Source organism: Pteropus vampyrus, unplaced genomic scaffold, assembly GCF_000151845.1.
Source record: "Pteropus vampyrus isolate Shadow unplaced genomic scaffold, Pvam_2.0 Scaffold4, whole genome shotgun sequence".
NCBI lineage: Eukaryota > Metazoa > Chordata > Mammalia > Chiroptera > Pteropodidae > Pteropus > Pteropus vampyrus.
In genome coordinates this window covers 13,888,668-13,907,917 of record NW_011888785.1, presented here as the reverse complement: position 1 = coordinate 13,907,917, position 19,250 = coordinate 13,888,668, and the positions used below count along the sequence as shown (strand labels likewise).

Here is a 19,250-nt window from a genome sequence, read left to right as displayed (position 1 = left end):
AGGCAACTCATATTACTTCTGATACTTACCTTAAGGAAACAAAATTTAAAGATTAGCTGCAAAAAGTTATTTTGGTGTCTAAATAAAATTGAGGTAAGAGGGAGAGAGAAAATAAAGGAAATATCGTTCTGCGAGGCAGTACTTTCAAAGAGTTTCATCTGAGAAGCTTGTCAACAGGTTCTAAGTATGAGGAATTGTAGCACTTTATATAAAAATGGAAGCTATAGTTCCCACTCTTAAGGAGATTAAAATGTAAACCTCCTCAACTGATGACGTCTCTTTCCTGATTTCCTGTCTGGGCTAAGAGACTTATCTTTGAAAAATGTTTGTGGGAAAGCATTTCGCACTCCCTGCTTCCCACTGTCCTATCCTCTTTTTTTCTACGCCTGCCTTCCTTCAGAGGATTGGGAGCAAGTTATAGAAAAATCACAGCCACCCACTCCCACTATCCTCTTCTCTTTAGTCACTGAGTCATAATATCATCTCCCTTTGTTATACTCTCCATCCCCTCAATAGACCTTGTATCTCTAAGTAGGCAAGAATGCTATCTATTAAATGTTTACATTGGAATTCTTCAAGAGTTTGAGTTTTCATTTTCTTTTTTTGCCACTGAAATAATTGATTTCACATGTATTTCATACAAGGGTGAGCCTGGTGGCGTCGGTGCTCCAGGCACTGCTGGTGCATCCGGTTCTGGTGGACTTCCAGGAGAGAGGGGAGCTGCAGGCATACCTGGAGGCAAGGGAGAAAAGGTACCCTCTCTCAATGTTGGACTTTAATACATACCGTTGATGAACTCTAGCAAGAAGACTGCACAAGGTTGCCCAACTTTTTACAATTCTTGGCAGGTGGTCTAGTAGCATTTTGATATCTATCTATATATGTTTCTCTCTGCCACCTAGCACCTACACATTTCCAAACTCACTAATCTGGCAAAATTCCTTGCTACCATGGAATTTCACGCAAACAGATGGTGTTGAGTAATACATGAGGCTCATTTTAATGCCACTAACAATAATGCCTCATCCTGCCCTAATTAATGGCAAGAAGCTATATTGAACAGCTGTCAACCGTGCTGCTGCATTAGTTATGCCATAAGTGTGATTGGGCACTGAAGCCCATTGTGATGTCCCCATGAATTTGTACCTTGCTTGATTATGCTTCAGGAGGGTTATGGAAATTAAAAAAGAATATTTCGCAATAATCTGGAAAGGGCCTTGATTATTTCCTCACCTCATTCAACATCCTATAGAATGGTAGGGAATCAAAGCATTACTAAAGATTTTAAATGAGTGAGGTATTATAGCATCTTCTGTAAAAACACTTTAGATTAATTTTGGTTCAAAAATTTGGTCAGAAAACAAAAAGTTGCTTCTACTTTATATTTTTAGGGTGAAACTGGCCTCAGAGGTGAAGTTGGCAGCACAGGCAGAGATGGTGCTCGCGTGAGTAAAATTTTGTTTGTTTGATTGTTTATACTTGAGTAATCTTTTTTTTTTTTTTTACATCTCATTCAATTTGAGTCGAGAAGCTTTCCAAAATAGAACTAACAAAAGAAAGATTCAAGTTTAATAAAAGAGTATTTTATTCCTTCCTGGATCTATGGCTAATAATATCATTTTACATATTCCAAAAGAAATATGTAAAATTTCTTTAAAAATCATAACCTGAATTTTCTACATTCCTTAATGTTAACTATGCCAAGTACAAACTACAAACCGAAAACTCTAGAGTTAATGAAACTTAAAAGGATCATTGAAGTTATAGGGCTTTCGAAAAAATAACTCTTAATTTTTTAAGAAGCTAGAACCTCTAAGAAGGTCCTGTTTATTCAAATGTATGCCTTAAGGATTTATCATTCAAAGAGCAGCCCCAAAGATTAGCTGTTAAGGCCATGGAGATGCCAAAGATAATCCCATAAAGATATAGTAACCCTAACTAGAATATTGGCATCATTGCTCTGATAAGACATAAAATACCTTGGTTTCTTCTTCTCACCTCTCCTTCAGAGCTTTTAACTTCCTATGGCACATTCATAATAGTCTTTTCTCTGAATCACATAGTCCTATCGGTTCCAAACAAGGTTACTCATTTGCTGCTCTCCAGGGAATTTTACAAGAACAGAGTTCAGATCTCCCCAATTCTTAACCTGCCCTTGACTTACACATTTCCATAACCTTTGTCACTGGGATACTCTCCTCCTGAGAGTAGCTTCTAATAGTCTGGACAATTAGAACTGAAGTGCATCAAAGGCTTTCTTGATGTCTACTAGAGTGCAGTAAAAGTGTTCAGTCACTGTATAAGCACAGCAAGGGGGAATAGCATGGGTCATTTTTGATGGTATGGGAGTGTTATTAGTAAGACTCATTTCTTTTTTGGTACTAGGGTGCTCCTGGTGCCATAGGTGCTCCTGGTCCTGCTGGAGCCACTGGTGACCGGGTAAGCATGAATTTTCACTGGGTTGCATGTCTCTGAGCCAATAGCAGTATCTAAAATTTCCTGCCTGCCTTTGCCCCCAAAACCCCCAGCGATTCATTGTTATGGCTTGGTTTAAAGCCCACTTATTTAAAAACCTATCTGTAGAGATGGGATGGCAGGAAATAAACGCTGTGTGTTTAAAGTTCCCTTTCCTTTCCTCTAGATGTGGCAGCTATCCGATCTATACTTTAATCTCTATCATTTGTTTTAAAGTCTTTCTCTGTTACCCATTAACAGTATCCTAATGCATTGAGCCTTCTCAAAGCCTTCAATTGTGAAAAAAAAATCAATAAAATACATAGTGTGCCCATTTCACATCGAACAGTTCACTTAAAATAGACCTTATTTATTGTATTGCACAGATTGCGCCAATAGATCAGCCCTGTGCTCATCTAAAAATTAAAATGTCCTCCTCCTGTATTGTGGGCACTGATATATAGTGTTTTTGGCAAGTGTATGGCCAACACCACTTCACCCTCCAAAATGAATACAACATCAGAGTAAGAATCCACTTCATTTTACTCTGTGAGATGTGCATTTGTTATCTCTTCCAATGCAACTGAAAACACCACTGTTAGCTCTCCCTTCTACCTCTGTGAGCATCTGTGCGAAGCACATTAACAGTTTCATCTTTGGTCCCATCATAGGGTGAAGCTGGTCCTGCTGGTCCTGCTGGTCCTGCTGGTCCTCGCGGTAGCCCTGTAAGTAGAAACTCGAGTCACTTTGGACACTCATAGCTTTTAGACATCGATGAATGTAAGATTGCTAAGACATTTTTAAATCCCTTCTCCCACCTAGGGTGAACGTGGTGAGGTTGGTCCCGCTGGCCCCAATGGATTCGCTGGTCCTGCTGTGAGTATCACATAATGTAGGTTAATCTGAAAACATCTCAACTTGGCAAGTCGAATGAGTTGGGATACCTGAACTGTTCCTTTCCAATAGGGTGCTGCTGGTCAACCTGGTGCTAAAGGCGAGAGAGGAACCAAAGGGCCCAAGGGTGAAAACGGTCCTGTTGGTCCCACAGGCCCCGCTGGATCTTCTGGCCCAGCTGTAAGTTGAATTCACTGGTGGTCAGCACTGCCTGTATAGTTACCCATGAAATATTATCATTCTACATCAATCAAATGCCTACTATACACACAAAGAAATATACCAAAGAGAAGATGGTTTAAAAAATAAGAATGAATATTTGCTTACTGCTTTACAATTTATAAAAGTCTCATTAATGTTTTCTTGCTTCTTCAATAACCCATAGGGTAGTAATATTGAAGTAAGAATATTTATTTTATATGACGCAGTTAATCGTTTTTAATTTCCTGATTTGCTTCTAATACATATGGGAATGCTCTCTTTGAAGAAAAAGTAACATTTGTAAGAATTTTTGGTAATTTGACCCCATCTTTTTTGGTCTGTTTATTTCTATTTAGGGTCCAAATGGTCCCCCTGGTCCTGCTGGAAGCCGTGGTGATGGTGGCCCCCCTGTGAGTATTTTAAATGGACTTTGATAATTTTTCTTTCTTCAGAGTCTATTAGCAACAATTCGCAAGTTTAGAAATTTGGGGTAAATTTTGACTATGATAAGGAGACACTTGAGATTCAAGTTAACTCTATTTCAGAGTAATTCAGTTTCACAGGATGTTAACTTAATCCCAGCTAAAACTCAATGTCATGTATGTTGCTTTCACCTCGCTTGAGGTGATAACCAAAATTAACTTCTGGATACCCCACTTCTGCCTGACCCAGTCCTTTCCCTTGGCATCTAAGGCATTGCACTGACTCCCTAGAGACCCAGAGCTGCCCAGGAATGAACTCCACTGAATCCTGCCTTCTTTCATTGGACAGAAATTAATACTCTTGGCCTTTTGTCATATCTTCCTTTGTAAATGAAATTACATCTTCAGTGTCCACTCTCTTAGTGCCCAGCCAGATGGTTAAGATAGCTATTAGCATGTACACACCAATGTGTAATAATGGCATTGTGTGTTATCTTCTTGCTCTTCCAACCATCTCTTAAACATAGTAAAATTCTAAAAAGGACCATCAGAACTTTAATGCAAAATTTGGGTGTTAGAACTGGGAGCGTGCTGGTCAAGAAGATGTGTAGAGACAGAGGGTCCTGCTTAAATAATACCCCATATGAAGCTGCCACTACCTACTCCTTGGTCCATCCCTGGTTACATGTGTTAAGGATTTGCCCGAGGAGAAATTTCCATTTTTACCCAAATCCCTGAAGTTGGTATTGACGGTAGAATTTTAATGTGGAATTTTATTGTGCTTGGTTCCCAGGGTGTTACTGGTTTTCCTGGTGCTGCTGGACGTACTGGTCCTCCTGGACCCTCCGTAAGTAAATCACTTCAAAATATGTCTTCATTTACTCAAGCCAAACCACCTGGCTTCTAATACAAAAGTGTAAGAAATTCTCTATGAAAACACACTACTAATGTTTAGCTATTACTTTCCTGATCTGAAATCATTAAGACAAAATCATCACAAATTATATTTTATAATATCAGTTTAAGAGAATTTTATTCACGTGAACACAAGTCCTCTTTTAGGGGCATGGTCTTTTTTTGTTAAAAATAAAAAAAAACAATAGCTTTAGTCACATATAAGATATTTCTATATCTAATTACCCTTTATGGCCAACATTCTGTCTCTGTCATTAAAGTATAATTGTTCCTGAATTTAAAGGTGGTTGGCTTCTAATTTAATTCCACTTCAGACTCTCCTGTCAGGACTCAAGAGAATTTAATTAATTACCAAGGATTAAGTCTTCCAGTTAAGGTTTCAGGGAAAAAAACAGCAAAGATGTTGATTTCTTGGAATCCTTTTATAGGTTCATAACAGAAAAATCTTCATTCCCTGTAGGCATTTAATTAAAGCATATGTGATTCCTCATTTATGAACAAAATGCCACTATTGGCTTTCTTCAAAAAGAAATGAGTAGAGTCCTCCAAACCCCAAAGTCCCATTCATTTACAACTAACTCTTGTAACCCTTCATAGTTCCTATACGCCAAGCTACCAGTGTTACAGCATTGCTTTTCCTCACAAACATTTGCCACAGCTTCAGGCTCAGTTCACTTTATTACAGCCTCAGGAGAAGGAATATGGGAGTTGCTTCTGCCTACAAGAAAGAATGTTTAGAAGCCTAAACATTTTCCCCAGAAGGCCAGGATATTATTTTGTTGCTTCACACTTCATTTTAACATCTAGAACCTCAGCTGTTCTCTTCTGGGTCCGTGATGATAAATAAAAAGTAAATGACCTTGTACATTTGCTCACAGGGTATCACTGGCCCTCCTGGTCCCCCTGGTGCTGCTGGTAAAGAAGGAGTTCGTGGGCCTCGTGGTGACCAAGGTCCAGTTGGCCGAACTGGAGAAACTGGTGCAGGTGGGCCTCCTGGCTTCACTGGTGAGAAGGGTCCCTCTGGAGAGCCTGGTACTGCTGTAAGTGAATTTAAACTCTTCTTTCTTAATACCTTGTGTTGAATTAAACTAAAGCTCTACACAAATCTTCAAATGGTGTATGTTTGTTGATGAGTATTATAGGCTCTCAAGTAGAGCTCAACTGAGCCAGGAAATCTATCCAACAGATATTAAGGTGTCATAGCATCAGCAGATGCTCAGAAGACATTAGACGGTGGTGACAATAATGAGAAAGTTCACTGTTTTATCTAAACAGACCTTTAAGTTATTGAAGTTACCTTACTGGTACTGGGGTTAGAACAGAATCTCATTGCAGTGGTCATCTTACAATACATTAATCGATCTCAGTAAGCTATCAGTTCTTTAAACATACGTTGTCCAGTATAATTGCTACACTGAAATGTGCCTTTACTAGACCTGGTTCAGTTAGAGGCCAAGGTCAAAATTCGCTTCTGAGAATGAATTCTATAAAAACTCCATTCTGTCACCCCAGATGGCTTTATTAATTTCAACTACATATTTTTAAATGTTGTCCCCTTGGTCTCAAGGAGGAATCGGGTACAAAGAAATATATATGCCAAAAAATATCCAAGGATATGTTCAGTTAATAGGAGGCCTTTTTCTAAACTTAGGATAGTTCATTCTCATAATCCTTAAGTCGACCTGTGTTATCGTCTATGGTCTTACCAGTAACACTCAGCATTTTTCTTCCTGTTCAGGGACCCCCTGGCACCCCAGGTCCTCAGGGTCTTCTTGGTGCTCCTGGTATCCTGGGTCTCCCAGGCTCTAGAGGTGAACGTGGTCTACCAGGCGTTGCTGGATCTGTGGTGAGTGTTTGACACCATTCTCATTCTCATTAACATAATAAAAGATTTTAAAAGCTGCCACTTCAAGTGTGACAGATTGATCACTGAATAACTCCACTTAAGATTTTTATTCATGGCATTTTCTTTATACAGATCACATGTCACTTCTCTAAGAAGCTTTAATACTACCTTACTTAGACACACACGATAAAGACATAGCTTAACATTATGCAAAATGACTTTTGTTCTTTTAACATACTTAAGAATGATATAAACTCTAATTGCATTTACTCCTCTGCAATATGAAATGCTGGCATCATTTATCCTGTAGGAAGAATGAAACTCTGGAAGTCCTGAATCATTCCATTAAACCTTATACATGACGGGAACTAGGAACCACCTCATCTCCATAAACTCTCTCCACTTTATGAAATCATTTCATTCGGGCTATCAGATGAAACAAGGCTCACCTTATACAGAGCAACGTTCCAAAACTACATAAAACTGACCATCTTAAGTCTGTAGGAGGAGGGCAAGGATAACACTAATACTTCTTACAATTTTGTGGCCTGTTCACTTTCAATTTACCTTCTTTCTTCAAACTAGAATCTCCTGGCAAGGGTTGTTTTGGGACGGTGAGATTGGCACTTGATTCAATGAAAGAAATATTGTTTTGTCTTCTCCTCCTTTTTAGGGTGAACCTGGTCCTCTCGGCATCTCAGGTCCACCTGGGGCCCGTGGCCCCCCTGGTGCTGTGGGTAATCCCGGAGTCAACGGTGCTCCTGGTGAAGCCGGTCGTGATGTGAGTCTAACACTTGGTTTGTAAAATAAAACCTAGCAATATTTCAGTGTGAAACTTGATATCCTGAGCTAAAGTTCGCTTATTCCAAGCTTCTAAACAATAATAAATGCTGGCATCATTTATTATGTTTCTCCATAATATCTGCATATACTGACCACTCCTAGCATTGAAAATATGAAAAATTACTTGGGCTGAGGATTGGGTCTTTAAATAGCACACATCAGAGTTGGCCAAAATATTAAAAATACCTCTAAAATAATCTAGGTTGGCAAGTTCTTGTTCCTATTTTTAACAGTCTGAAAGGGGGCTCACTATTAAGCACTGGGAGAGATGAAGACAGAACTACTAAACTATAGGGACTTGTGGGCTACAGAGCCTCACTAAGTGCCTTTTGCCATGGTGTCTTCACAGGGCAACCCAGGGAACGATGGTCCCCCAGGCCGCGATGGTCAACCTGGACACAAGGTTGGTATACATCTTCATGTTTCTCCAATTTAAAATGACTAAAATACTGGCCGGACTGATGCTAAGCTTCATTTCGCCTTTGGTAGGGAGAGCGTGGTTACCCTGGCAACCCTGGTCCCGTTGGTGCTTTGGGTGCACCTGGTCCTCATGGCCCCGTGGGTCCCACTGGCAAACACGGAAACCGTGGCGAACCTGTAAGTTGTAAATACCAGTCCCTTAATGCTGTCACATCCTCATAGGCTTCACTTCTGACCTCCCCATACTTAGCAACTCTTGGGGCCTGGGGAGGAAGATCTTGGGCTTGGCCAATGACTTGCATTTTTCTTTTCTAATTCACAGGGTCCTGCTGGTTCTGTCGGTCCTACTGGTGCTGTTGGTCCAAGAGGTCCTAGTGTATGTACATGGTGAAGATTTCTTTACAAATTAACATTAAGATCAGTATAGATGGCCCATTAAGAAAATAAATAATAGGCTGGATTTTATATTTTTTAAAAGAATTTAGTCCATGTTGAGAATTGCTACGAATAGCTTTTAAATCTCTTCTATTTCAAATCTCTTCGGCTTATTTGTATTAAATAATCATGAAGATCTAACCAACTTTACAGACAGCTTATCTAACACAGATTAAGAGATGGGAGTTGCAACCACATGGCTTTTAGACCTTTGCATGTCTTGACTTACCTTTGTAAACAAATTAAACAATATTTGTTGAAGAGTGTCATTAAAAAAATAAATAAAAAGGTAAATAAATGTCTTATCTGTCCTTCTCTTTACAGGGCCCACAAGGTATTCGAGGTGATAAGGGAGAGCCTGGTGATAAGGGACCTAGAGGTCTTCCTGGCTTAAAGGGACACAATGGATTGCAAGGTCTTCCTGGTCTTGCTGTAAGTAAAAAGTGGACTTCCAGAATGTATACAGATCTTAAAGGCCTTCAACTCAGATAATCTTTCTCACATTTTCACTGCTATTGTTCTAAAATGTCCTAAATTACATTCATTTCCCATTCTCTTGCTAACACCATCTCTGAGCTAATGCTATTTCATCCCCCCATGAAAAGGTGAGGGTTAAGGGAAATATATTAAAATCTCCTGGCAACAATGTCCTTCAACCCCACTTGAAATAAATATAATTAGAGGAATGACTAATATTGCACTGCTAAAATAGCCTGTAGGAAAAAATAATTGAGTCGGCATAATGGGAGAAAAGAGCCCCATTTTACATTTTCAATTTTCTCAGTCCGGAATTCATTGAAACTAAAGTTTTCCATTCAAATTTTAAAAATCTATTTATTGACACATGTTCTGAAAATGTGTTTTTCATGTTCTCTCTTTAAAGGGTCATCATGGCGATCAAGGTTCTCCTGGCTCTGTGGGTCCTGCTGGTCCTCGGGTAGGTCAATCTAAGAGATATTGATCTCTGAAATACAAGCTGTGGCAGGCAGTGAGCCCCAGGCTTCTGCTTTCTTGTGGAATTTTCACTGGTCACACAGACTTGATATCCTTCTTCCCTAGGGCCCTGCTGGTCCTTCTGGCCCTGCTGGCAAAGATGGTCGCACTGGACATCCTGGTACCGTGGGACCTGCTGGCATTCGTGGCTCTCAGGGTAGCCAGGGTCCTGCTGTAAGTATTATTTGGGGAAAGGAATAAAGGTTATCACTGACTTAAGAAATGTTTTCTTCAGACTAAACTGAGAGAATTGTGTCAATACATAAAATAGTCCTTCACTTCCATATGTTTTCTAAAATTTGTAAAGATGGTCTGTGTGTAATGAGCTGTTTAAGCCCATCCCTGCAAGTATGCCTGGGAGCAAGTCGTTTATTTATATGAACTTGATTCTTTTTTACTTAGTAGAGCATGACACCCATCTGAAAACCTGACATCCTTGATGTCTCTCACTATAACCAAATACAAAGCCTACTCTTTATCACTTTCACCTCCGCAGGGCCCTCCTGGTCCCCCTGGACCTCCTGGACCTCCCGGCGTAAGTGGTGGTGGTTACGACTTCGGTTTTGATGGAGACTTCTACAGGGCTGACCAGCCTCGCTCACAACCTTCTCTCAGACCCAAGGATTATGAAGTCGATGCTACTCTGAAATCTCTCAACAACCAGATCGAGACACTTCTTACTCCTGAAGGCTCTAGGAAGAACCCAGCTCGTACGTGCCGTGACTTGAGACTCAGCCACCCAGAGTGGAGCAGCGGTAGGTCGAGGTGTCTGAGTCAAGATTGACCATTCTCACAAGTTGGGCTTTTCAAAATCAGTTCTCTGAGATTTAGAATGGAGAGGTATTTGGATAAAAATTGAATTATGTGAACATGGATGGACCTTGAGATAATCATGCCAAGCAAAATAAGCCAGACAGGAAAAGCTGAAAATCACATGATATCACTTTTTGTGGGATGTAAACTTAAAAGCAACAAATGAACAAGACAAACAAACAGAGACTCATGGACATGGACAATGGACCAGGGGTTACCAGAAAGGAGGGGGAAGGCAGAAGGAGGAAGGTAGATGGGGAAAAAAAATTAAAATCATTTCTTCAATTAAAGAAACAAATTAATTTTAAAAAATTGAATTATGTGAAATTACACTCAGTTAATGAAGGACTTTTTTTCTCCCAGCCGTCACCTATTCTTGAGCTTCTCTTAATATATACTTTTTCTCCTTTTCATGGTAATATGTACCCTGATTTGATTTTTCATGGAGGAAAGGGAAGAAGGAACTGTCTAATCTTGAAAATAGTCACCCTCTGCCTGTTAAATGTGAAGTAGACAATATAATAGTACAATCAAAAATGTTACTTATGAGAATCACAATCTTCGACTGGTAATTATTAGAACCTAAGCTCCACTTAATGAGAGGTTTCATAATCTGGGTCTTATTTTCTTAAAAGGTTACTACTGGATCGACCCTAACCAAGGATGCACTATGGATGCTATCAAAGTATACTGTGATTTCTCTACTGGCGAAAGCTGCATCCGTGCTCAACCTGAGCATATCCCAGCCAAGAATTGGTACAGAAGTTCCAAGGCCAAGAAGCACGTCTTGTTCGGAGAAATTATCAATGGTGGTACCCAGGTGAGGTCTCCTACAAACATTCCTTCCCTTACTACACAATATTTTGTTACGACTGTTTGTTTGATTTTTTTCATTATCTGCATTTTAATCTTTTACCAAAATGGGCTTATTAAAAGAACCTGCTCTTTTCTTGGGTTCTAGTTCTATCCTGGATTGTATATTAAAGATGGATTGATTCAAAGTTGTTATTCAAGTTTGATTTAACTGTTAATCCTGGAGAAACTGACTAATGTCATTGAATGTGAAGGAATACCGGCCATCATATACCCATGCATACGTATTTTCAGAACATGAACTGTTCTGAATTTTTTTTGATGTGGAGAGTATTTAATCAAATGAAAAGTCAAATTAAATATATCGTCAGTATTAATTTTTTTAATTAGTTTCAAGTATACAGTACATTGGTTAGACATTTATATAGTTTATGGAATGATCCCCCTGATTAGTCTATCTTTCCTCTGACTCTCTACATAGCCATTCCCTATGCCTTGTTCCCTATCCCCGTGATCCTCTATCAACTACTAATTTATACTTCTTAAACCTTCACCCCTCTGGCCGGCACTGATTGTCCTCCAGATTTTGTGGGTCTGTTTTTGATTCATTTGGTTTTTTTAATCAAACATTTTCACCAACTTCATTGAATGCCTACTGGTGGGAATTACTAAAAAAGAAAGAGGTCCAAATCTCTATCACCTTATTCTCTTATTCTAAAGAAAAAATGTACACAAAAAGGCTTATCTGAAAGAGGTACACTTTTGAGATGACCTTGCCTCAACTTGGTCATTCCTATGTCCCTTCTAGGAAGCTAACACTTCAAAGATTAGTGAATTTTGTTTCCTTTAAAAGTACCTTCTTCCTAAGGTTCAGACCTGAGTCCATTATTTCTCCCTATATAAGACTTTTTTTTTTATTTGACATTTTGTATCTGAGTCCTTCTTCATTTAACCAAAATTCCCATCGTATTCTCTATAGTTTGAATATAATGTTGAAGGAGTGACTACCAAGGAAATGGCTACCCAACTTGCCTTCATGCGCCTGCTGGCCAACCATGCCTCTCAGAACATCACCTACCACTGCAAGAATAGTATCGCATACATGGATGAAGAGACTGGCAACCTGAAAAAGTCTGTCATTCTGCAAGGCTCCAATGATGTTGAACTTGTTGCCGAGGGCAACAGCAGATTCACTTACACTGTTCTTGTAGATGGCTGCTCTGTAAGTACTAGTGAAATATGGTAATCGCATTTATGGGGGAGGTGGGGCAGAGTAGAATCCTAGTTGTTTTTCTTTTAACATGAGTTTCTTAAGTGATGATGTATGCCCATACTTAAAATTTCTGGAATTTAAAAGAGCCCAAGCTATGACTTATAGTTATATGTATTTTATTTTACTTATTAGTATGGCCTCTGTTTAATTTTTCTTCATGCTTTCTCTGCAATATGCTATAAATGGAAGAAAAATTAAAATGCACTAATAGCAGTACTGCATACTCCCCAACTCTCCCCACCTCACACACACTCACACACACATATCCTGAAAATGATAATGTAGAAATAAATCACTTGGAATGTGTACTGAATATGTTTTTTGTTTTTTGGCTTTTTTTTAATAGACTGGTAGGAAAGCTTCTTCCCCTAAAAAAACCCCCGATGTTACTGTTTCAAAGATTAACTTGATTTGGGGACACATGTCTTCAGAATGACACAAGCCAAAAAGCGGTTCTTATAATATCTAAAGTTCAGATGATATTAGTTTCAGAAATAGTACTTCTTTATGTATATGTTTTCTTCTCTTTTTTAAACAGAGAAAGACAAATGAATGGGGAAAGACAATCATCGAATACAAAACAAATAAGCCATCTCGCCTGCCTATCCTTGATATTGCACTTTTGGACATCGGTGACGCTGACCAAGAATTCCGTTTGGACATTGGCCCAGTCTGTTTCAAATAAATGAACTCAACCTAAATTAAAAGAAAGGAAATCTTTAAAAAACTTTCTCTCTTTCCCATTTCTTTTTCTTCTTTTTTAACTAAAAGCTGAATCCTTCTATTTCTTCTGCACATCTACTTGCTTGAATTGTGGGCAAAAGAGAAGGAGAAGGATTGGTCAGAGCATTGTGCAATATGATTTAATTAATTCCCTCTCCATTTCCCCAACCCCAAAAGATTTGGAATTTTTTTCAACACTCTTACACCTGTTGTGGAAAATGTCAACCTTTGTAAGAAAACCAAAATAAAGATTGAAAAATAAAATAAAAACCATGAACATTTGCACCACTTGTGGCTTTTGAATATCTTCCACAGAGGGAAGTTTAAAACCCAAACTTCCAAAGGTTTAAACTACCTCAAAACACTTTCCTGTGAGTGTGATCCTTACCATTAGGTGCTGACCTAGACAGAGATGAACTGAGGTACTTGTTTTTGTTTTGTTCAAAATACAAAGGTGCTAAATAATAGTATTTCAGATACTTGAAGAACGTCGATGGTGCTAGAAGAATTTGAGAAGAGATGCTTCTCTGTATTGGGTTGTATTGTGCTTTTTTCCCCCATTTAATGTTGCATCAGCATTTTACAACTTATCCTTGAATAAAAATATGCAGATCATTTGCCCAACATTGTCCTCTTCTTTAAATTCAGCATTTGTTCTTTGCCCGTCTCATTTTCATCCTCTCCCATGGTTCCAAAGAAGCCTTGTTTCTTGGACAAGCAGAAAAATTAAAATTGTACCTATTTTGTATATGTGAGATGTTTAAATAAATTGTGAAAAAAATGAAATAAAGCATGTTTGGTTTTCCAAAAGAAAAATATTGAGTAAAATTCCTTGCTTCAGTGCTCTTTGCCGTATAAATATAGATTATGGCATCTTGACCAGCCACTAGACTGAGTGTTTCTCATTAGATAGAAACAATGTAGAGAAAGGGCAGGTTGGTATGGTAGAAAGAGCAGAGAACAAGGACCCAGGAGATCTGAGCATCAATTCTGGCTCTGCTCCTTTTGGCTGCTTGACTTGGAACACTTTACCTTTCTGAGTTTCAGTTTCTATATCTATCATATGGGGAAGATTCCTTCTTTGGACTGTTAAACATTTGCCCTACTCAAAATACATAATACTAAGCAACATGGCATTGTTGACTTAAGTTTACTCTAAGCAGAGAGCCATAGTAGCTTTTGGTTTATTATCCATTAAGCACTTTGAAACAGTGGCTGAAAATTGATCTATGCGCAATTAATACTATTAACTAAAACAGTTTCAAATATTCAGTAAAAATGCCATACACTTAATGCTGATGCAACTGAATACAATGCCTGTTAAGAGGTAATGTGTGTGCTGTCAATCAGCATAGACAGTTGTGGATAATAGTACCATGAACACTTACCTGCCAAATCAAGTTCATTTTCCTCCCCTGTACCTTTCAATGACATCTTTAATACATTTAAACATAGTAATGTGTCAAGTAAAATGTTAAGATTCATTTAGAGCTTATTTCCTGTTGCAGAACATAATTGTAATTGTAATATTTGCCTCCTGTTATAAGTCCCCTCAAGATTCAATTCATTTTAAAAGCAAAAGACTGAACATGATGAAAATCTAACACTAACTCTAAAAAGCTGGCAAGGTCTACTAACCAAATAGTAACTTCAAATTGTGGTCCTTCTCCCATCTAAATCAAAACCCGGGGATGTTTATTAAAATGCAGATTCTCATCCACCAAATTAAGATTTAGTAAGAAATCATCATTCTAAAAGCACTTTGCAAAATTCTGATGTGCACTAACTGAGAAATCATTGGTAAAAGTGATTTCCACAATCCTTTGTAGCTCTAACGTTATCTGTCTGGCAAGAATGAATCAATGTACCTGATCAAACACTATAGAGAAATCTAAATCCCTGAGATCAAAATACTAGTACTCCCCACAAATTAGTAATTGAAATAGCCAGGGCAAACTTACACAATAGCCAGTTAGAAATCTCTGGATTAATATATGCTATGCCCTCTGGTTCGCAATACGATAAACAACTATAAGGTTAGTATTAAGTGGAGATAGGATGAAATAAGAAGGAAAAAAATCAACATTTATTGAGTACCAACTATGAGCCAAACACTATGCTAGATGATGATAATAATGATATTTGTCAAACTGAATCCAAATAGGCAGATTTCCCAAGCCATCAATAACTTAATAATTATTTGATCATCAGTGTGAGACTACAAGAAAATAGTTAAATAAATAATGGCATAGCTGACAGATAACAATGAAGAACTAAGTGATAATATGTCCCATAAATATACCAATGAGAAATAAATAATGGTATATCTAATAGATAATAATAGGAATATTGTGAAATACATTTTGGTATCCCAATAGCATTTATGAGGATGATTAACAAAAGAAAAATGCTTAGAATGGAACGTTACAATCTTTGAAATACACTATTCAAGTATACCATCAGAAATATATTAAACTACATATAAAAATACTAAGAGTAGATGCATTCATGTAGTAATGATAGGAATGATTTTTATGACTAAATTTTCCAAATTTGCTGTAATGTAGTTTTATTACTATCATGTACAATAAATTTACTCTTAAAATATTCTGAAAAGACATAAGCAGTCTACAAGTGAAAACCATCCTGGTCGAGGAGTGGCCAGCTCCAGTGAAAGGGCTGTCAGCATCCCACCTACCTATTTTCTAAACGACAAGGGATAGCCTCACCTAAGAGTCATTATTCGCCATGTCTCTGCCACTCGGCAGGACACAGGCAGGGCTGTACAAAGCCATACCAGAAGGCAGCATCTTCAAGGACTTCGCAGTTGCAGAGAGAAAAGAAAATAATGTATGAACACCAATTTAAACCAAGTGTCCTAGGAGGATAGCAGATTGGTTCTCACAAAGCCGGGAGGTCCACTGTGAATGTTCCCAGGGCCCCGGTCATGTAGTGAAGGCTTGTCCATTGCATGACCAACCCCTTCTTTAGAGGCCAGTCACCAGGCCCAAGGAACTCTCCTTACAACAACATCTTCTGACCCTTGGTCATTTGAAGGTCAGCCACCTCTAACTTGTGCTGGTGTGTGACAGGAAAGATCGCACAAGAGAGAAGGAAGGAGGAAGATAGCCAAGATGAAGGGAGGAGATATTAATCAAGTCTGGTAAAAAGGGTCATTTAAAATCCTAAAATCAACACAGCTAATTCACTGGTAAAGAGCAAAGACACCTAGACAACGCTCAATACATTTGTTATCCTTAATGCCAAAAATCTTTTTTATGCTATTCTACTTAATATCACTAAAAAGAAAGTTCAGGAACTGGATTATATATAAGAAAAGTTGGAAATGACATCTTGAGTCAGAATAACAATCCATCTGGATGAGTACTTTGCCTTTGACAGTGGCACCAGGGGAAATTTGGGAGGAAGAGCAGTTGGCACTTCCCGTGAAGCCAGCCTCAAAACTCCCATTTAATAACCCATTGTAAATCTTTTTTTGTACATAGATATATGTAAAGCCTTCCAGAGTCCTCTATCTGTTTTGAAATATGTTGGTATTACAGCACCAACAGGAGAGAGCTAATGCTGAATTGTTAGCTCAGCTTCCTGACCCTCTGATCAAGTAGCTAAAATATGTTTTCTATCCTTGTGCCTGGATCAGCCAGAGATTTAACAACTTAGTGTCCTTGGGGAGACCAGTAACTGTAGCAAAGGGGCCATAGACAGCCCGTAATGATTGACTTATTAGCCCATAATTTGTGGTCAGCAGCCAAGGGTATGAGCACCAGCCTTACCACTGATGAGCCAAGGGAAAGTCTCTCAAGTTATCTGAGAACTTGGTCAACATACCTGCTCACAGATATTTCCATTAGGTACCTACTCTACCTATCTCACAGTGGGAGGACAGAATGGAGCAGGTGTAAAAGTACACAGTGAAATGTGAACAAATGTTACTTGTCATCATTAGGTCAAAAATTTTCCAGTCACTGGGAGTCACCTCTTAATTTACTATCCTATCCCTGGCCCTCCAATTTAAGAACAGGAGAGACTATAATTTAAATTTAATTAGCACCTCTCTAAATTGGTAATCTATCAATTTTGAGTCATACCTCCCTATCAGTAAAAAATGTGAGATCTTACAACTAATTTTGCTAATCTATTTATATATAAATGTTCTATGTGTACTATGGTACCAATATACTATGTGCAATATAAAATCTACATGTATCCTTAAAATTGTAATTCATTACTTCTTCAAAGAAACTCATAAACACAAAAAGTACCGCTAAAGTGAATATTTTTTCCTAGTGCAACATTGCTCTTGGTGTCCAATGACTTAATTAACCATAAACAGCATGAGGAAAAAAGAAACAAAAACATTTTTTTAATGGATTCTATTAATGCCAGGTGGATAAGAATGCCTAGTCATAAACCAGTGTGCTGAGTGGCCTTTTTCTCCCTATAGGACGTCACTTCAAGTTCACTGCTCCCCCTGCTGACTGGATAATAGAACACCCCAATCTTTCAACTGTCACATTCACATCAGGGACAGAAAACTCAATTTTAGGAGGAGAGAACAGCTTCCTGTGCTAACTTCCTGTCTGCCCCAGACACACAGCCTTCTCTTTAGCTTCCACAGTGGTCTACCTTCATGTCTTCAATGCCCCTTTTTTTTTTTTTTTTTTTTTGCTTACCCTCTCTAATCTATCCTTAACATCTCTCTCATGGAGCTAATAAGTAGAAGTCACAACAAGGCAAACATAAGCTCAAAAGGAGAAAGGACTTTGGGTGAGTTGAGCTGTCCAATGCTATGAATGTTGCCCCCAAATGCAGTGAGTAAAACTCCAGGATTTAAGCAAGGGGTTTTAGGGATTATATGAAACAGAGACAAGAGGATGTGGCAGAAAAAACAGGAGTTTAAGAAGCAGAGTTATCTGGATTTGAATCCTGTCTCCACCATTTCCCCATCTATAAAATGGAGAGAATAATGACACTGTCCACAGGACTGTTAGGATCAGAGAAAGAAATGCATAGCAACTTGTAAGGTTGGTGAAGAGTAGGTACCCAGCATCATTGCTATCATTATCCCCACAAGGCTGATGTTCCCTAAAAGCCATTAACTCCATAGCTAAGAAAAGCAATCACCTTTCCACAAGTACTATCTTCTCTGACAGCAGTGGCCTAAAATGATAGCACATCTACAATTCAATTACACTTCAATTTCTCCTACCACAAATAGATTCCAGCAAACTTCTAAACCCTTACAATTTTGGTAAGTCCTTCTTCACAATCCAATAAAAAAGGTACCAAGCTTTTATTAAAAGCTTAAAAACCTTTTCAATTTTTTACAAAGAAAACCAACAATTCCCCCTTAACGGTTAAAAAAAAAAAAAAAAAAGGAAAGTTTCTGACAAAAAGAACAAATTTGCATTCAACCACTCTTTACCCTATGCCATTAGGTGCATCCAGTTTTGAAGAGAAAGCTTTCTGAGCTTAGAAATGACCCTTTTGCTTACTTGGATGGCAGTTCTATACAAACAGACTGTAATTCATACACATTGAATTAGTCAAACTTCTGACACTTAATTTTCACAATTTGATTTTCTAAAACTTTGTCCCCGACAGTGGAAATCCTGACTCAAGAGATATGAGCACAAGAAATGATCATAATTATTAAATCATGCCTTCAGGGAAATTTCTTGGCCTATATAAATTTACTCAAGGGTTTTATACACCATTAAATCACCTATTATTGCCAGTGTTCTGAATGTCTATATGAGTAATATTATAAGTGGATCCACTTCAAAGAAACATAGAATAAGCTTTGATTATAGTTATTTTCAACATGGTTTTCTGTCACTGATTATAGGTCTCCTTTTCTTGTAATATAGAAGTCTAAAATAATTTCAAAAACTTTATCGATGTCACTAAATTAGTTTCCATCTACTACTTTGCTCATCACGATATGTTCCTAATAAAAAGAATTAAAAAAAAAAATCTTCCTCAGATAATATCTGTGAAATTTCCCATTTAATCATTTCTCTGGGTTATTATTTATAATGAATATTTACTTTTAGTTATTGCTGGACGTGCTATTAAAATACAGTAAACTTATGGTCAATTTGAAGCTCCACACATTTTCTTAGATTTTCTTCAACCAAAATGTCACAATAAACACTCACCTTGCCACCATAAATTGTAAAAA

General features: G+C 38.1%; 1 protein-coding gene across 1 annotated transcript in view; it reads left to right on the top strand.

Annotated features, from left to right (window-relative positions):
• COL1A2 (collagen type I alpha 2 chain) overlaps positions 1-13,855 on the top strand; it is a 35,390-nt gene extending 21,535 nt beyond the window's left edge. Inside the window, exons 32-52 of the mRNA XM_023533149.1 lie at positions 645-752; positions 1,392-1,445; positions 2,386-2,439; positions 3,126-3,179; positions 3,277-3,330; positions 3,421-3,528; positions 3,906-3,959; positions 4,765-4,818; positions 5,765-5,926; positions 6,625-6,732; positions 7,406-7,513; positions 7,925-7,978; positions 8,065-8,172; positions 8,318-8,371; positions 8,755-8,862; positions 9,314-9,367; positions 9,490-9,597; positions 9,920-10,178; positions 10,872-11,056; positions 12,029-12,271; positions 12,861-13,855. Of these exons, the coding sequence (XP_023388917.1) occupies positions 645-752; positions 1,392-1,445; positions 2,386-2,439; positions 3,126-3,179; positions 3,277-3,330; positions 3,421-3,528; positions 3,906-3,959; positions 4,765-4,818; positions 5,765-5,926; positions 6,625-6,732; positions 7,406-7,513; positions 7,925-7,978; positions 8,065-8,172; positions 8,318-8,371; positions 8,755-8,862; positions 9,314-9,367; positions 9,490-9,597; positions 9,920-10,178; positions 10,872-11,056; positions 12,029-12,271; positions 12,861-13,007 (2,238 nt within the window). The 3' untranslated portion in view covers positions 13,008-13,855. The remainder of the gene's footprint in view (positions 1-644; positions 753-1,391; positions 1,446-2,385; positions 2,440-3,125; positions 3,180-3,276; positions 3,331-3,420; positions 3,529-3,905; positions 3,960-4,764; positions 4,819-5,764; positions 5,927-6,624; positions 6,733-7,405; positions 7,514-7,924; positions 7,979-8,064; positions 8,173-8,317; positions 8,372-8,754; positions 8,863-9,313; positions 9,368-9,489; positions 9,598-9,919; positions 10,179-10,871; positions 11,057-12,028; positions 12,272-12,860) is intronic.
• The last annotated feature ends 5,395 nt before the right edge of the window (positions 13,856-19,250 follow it).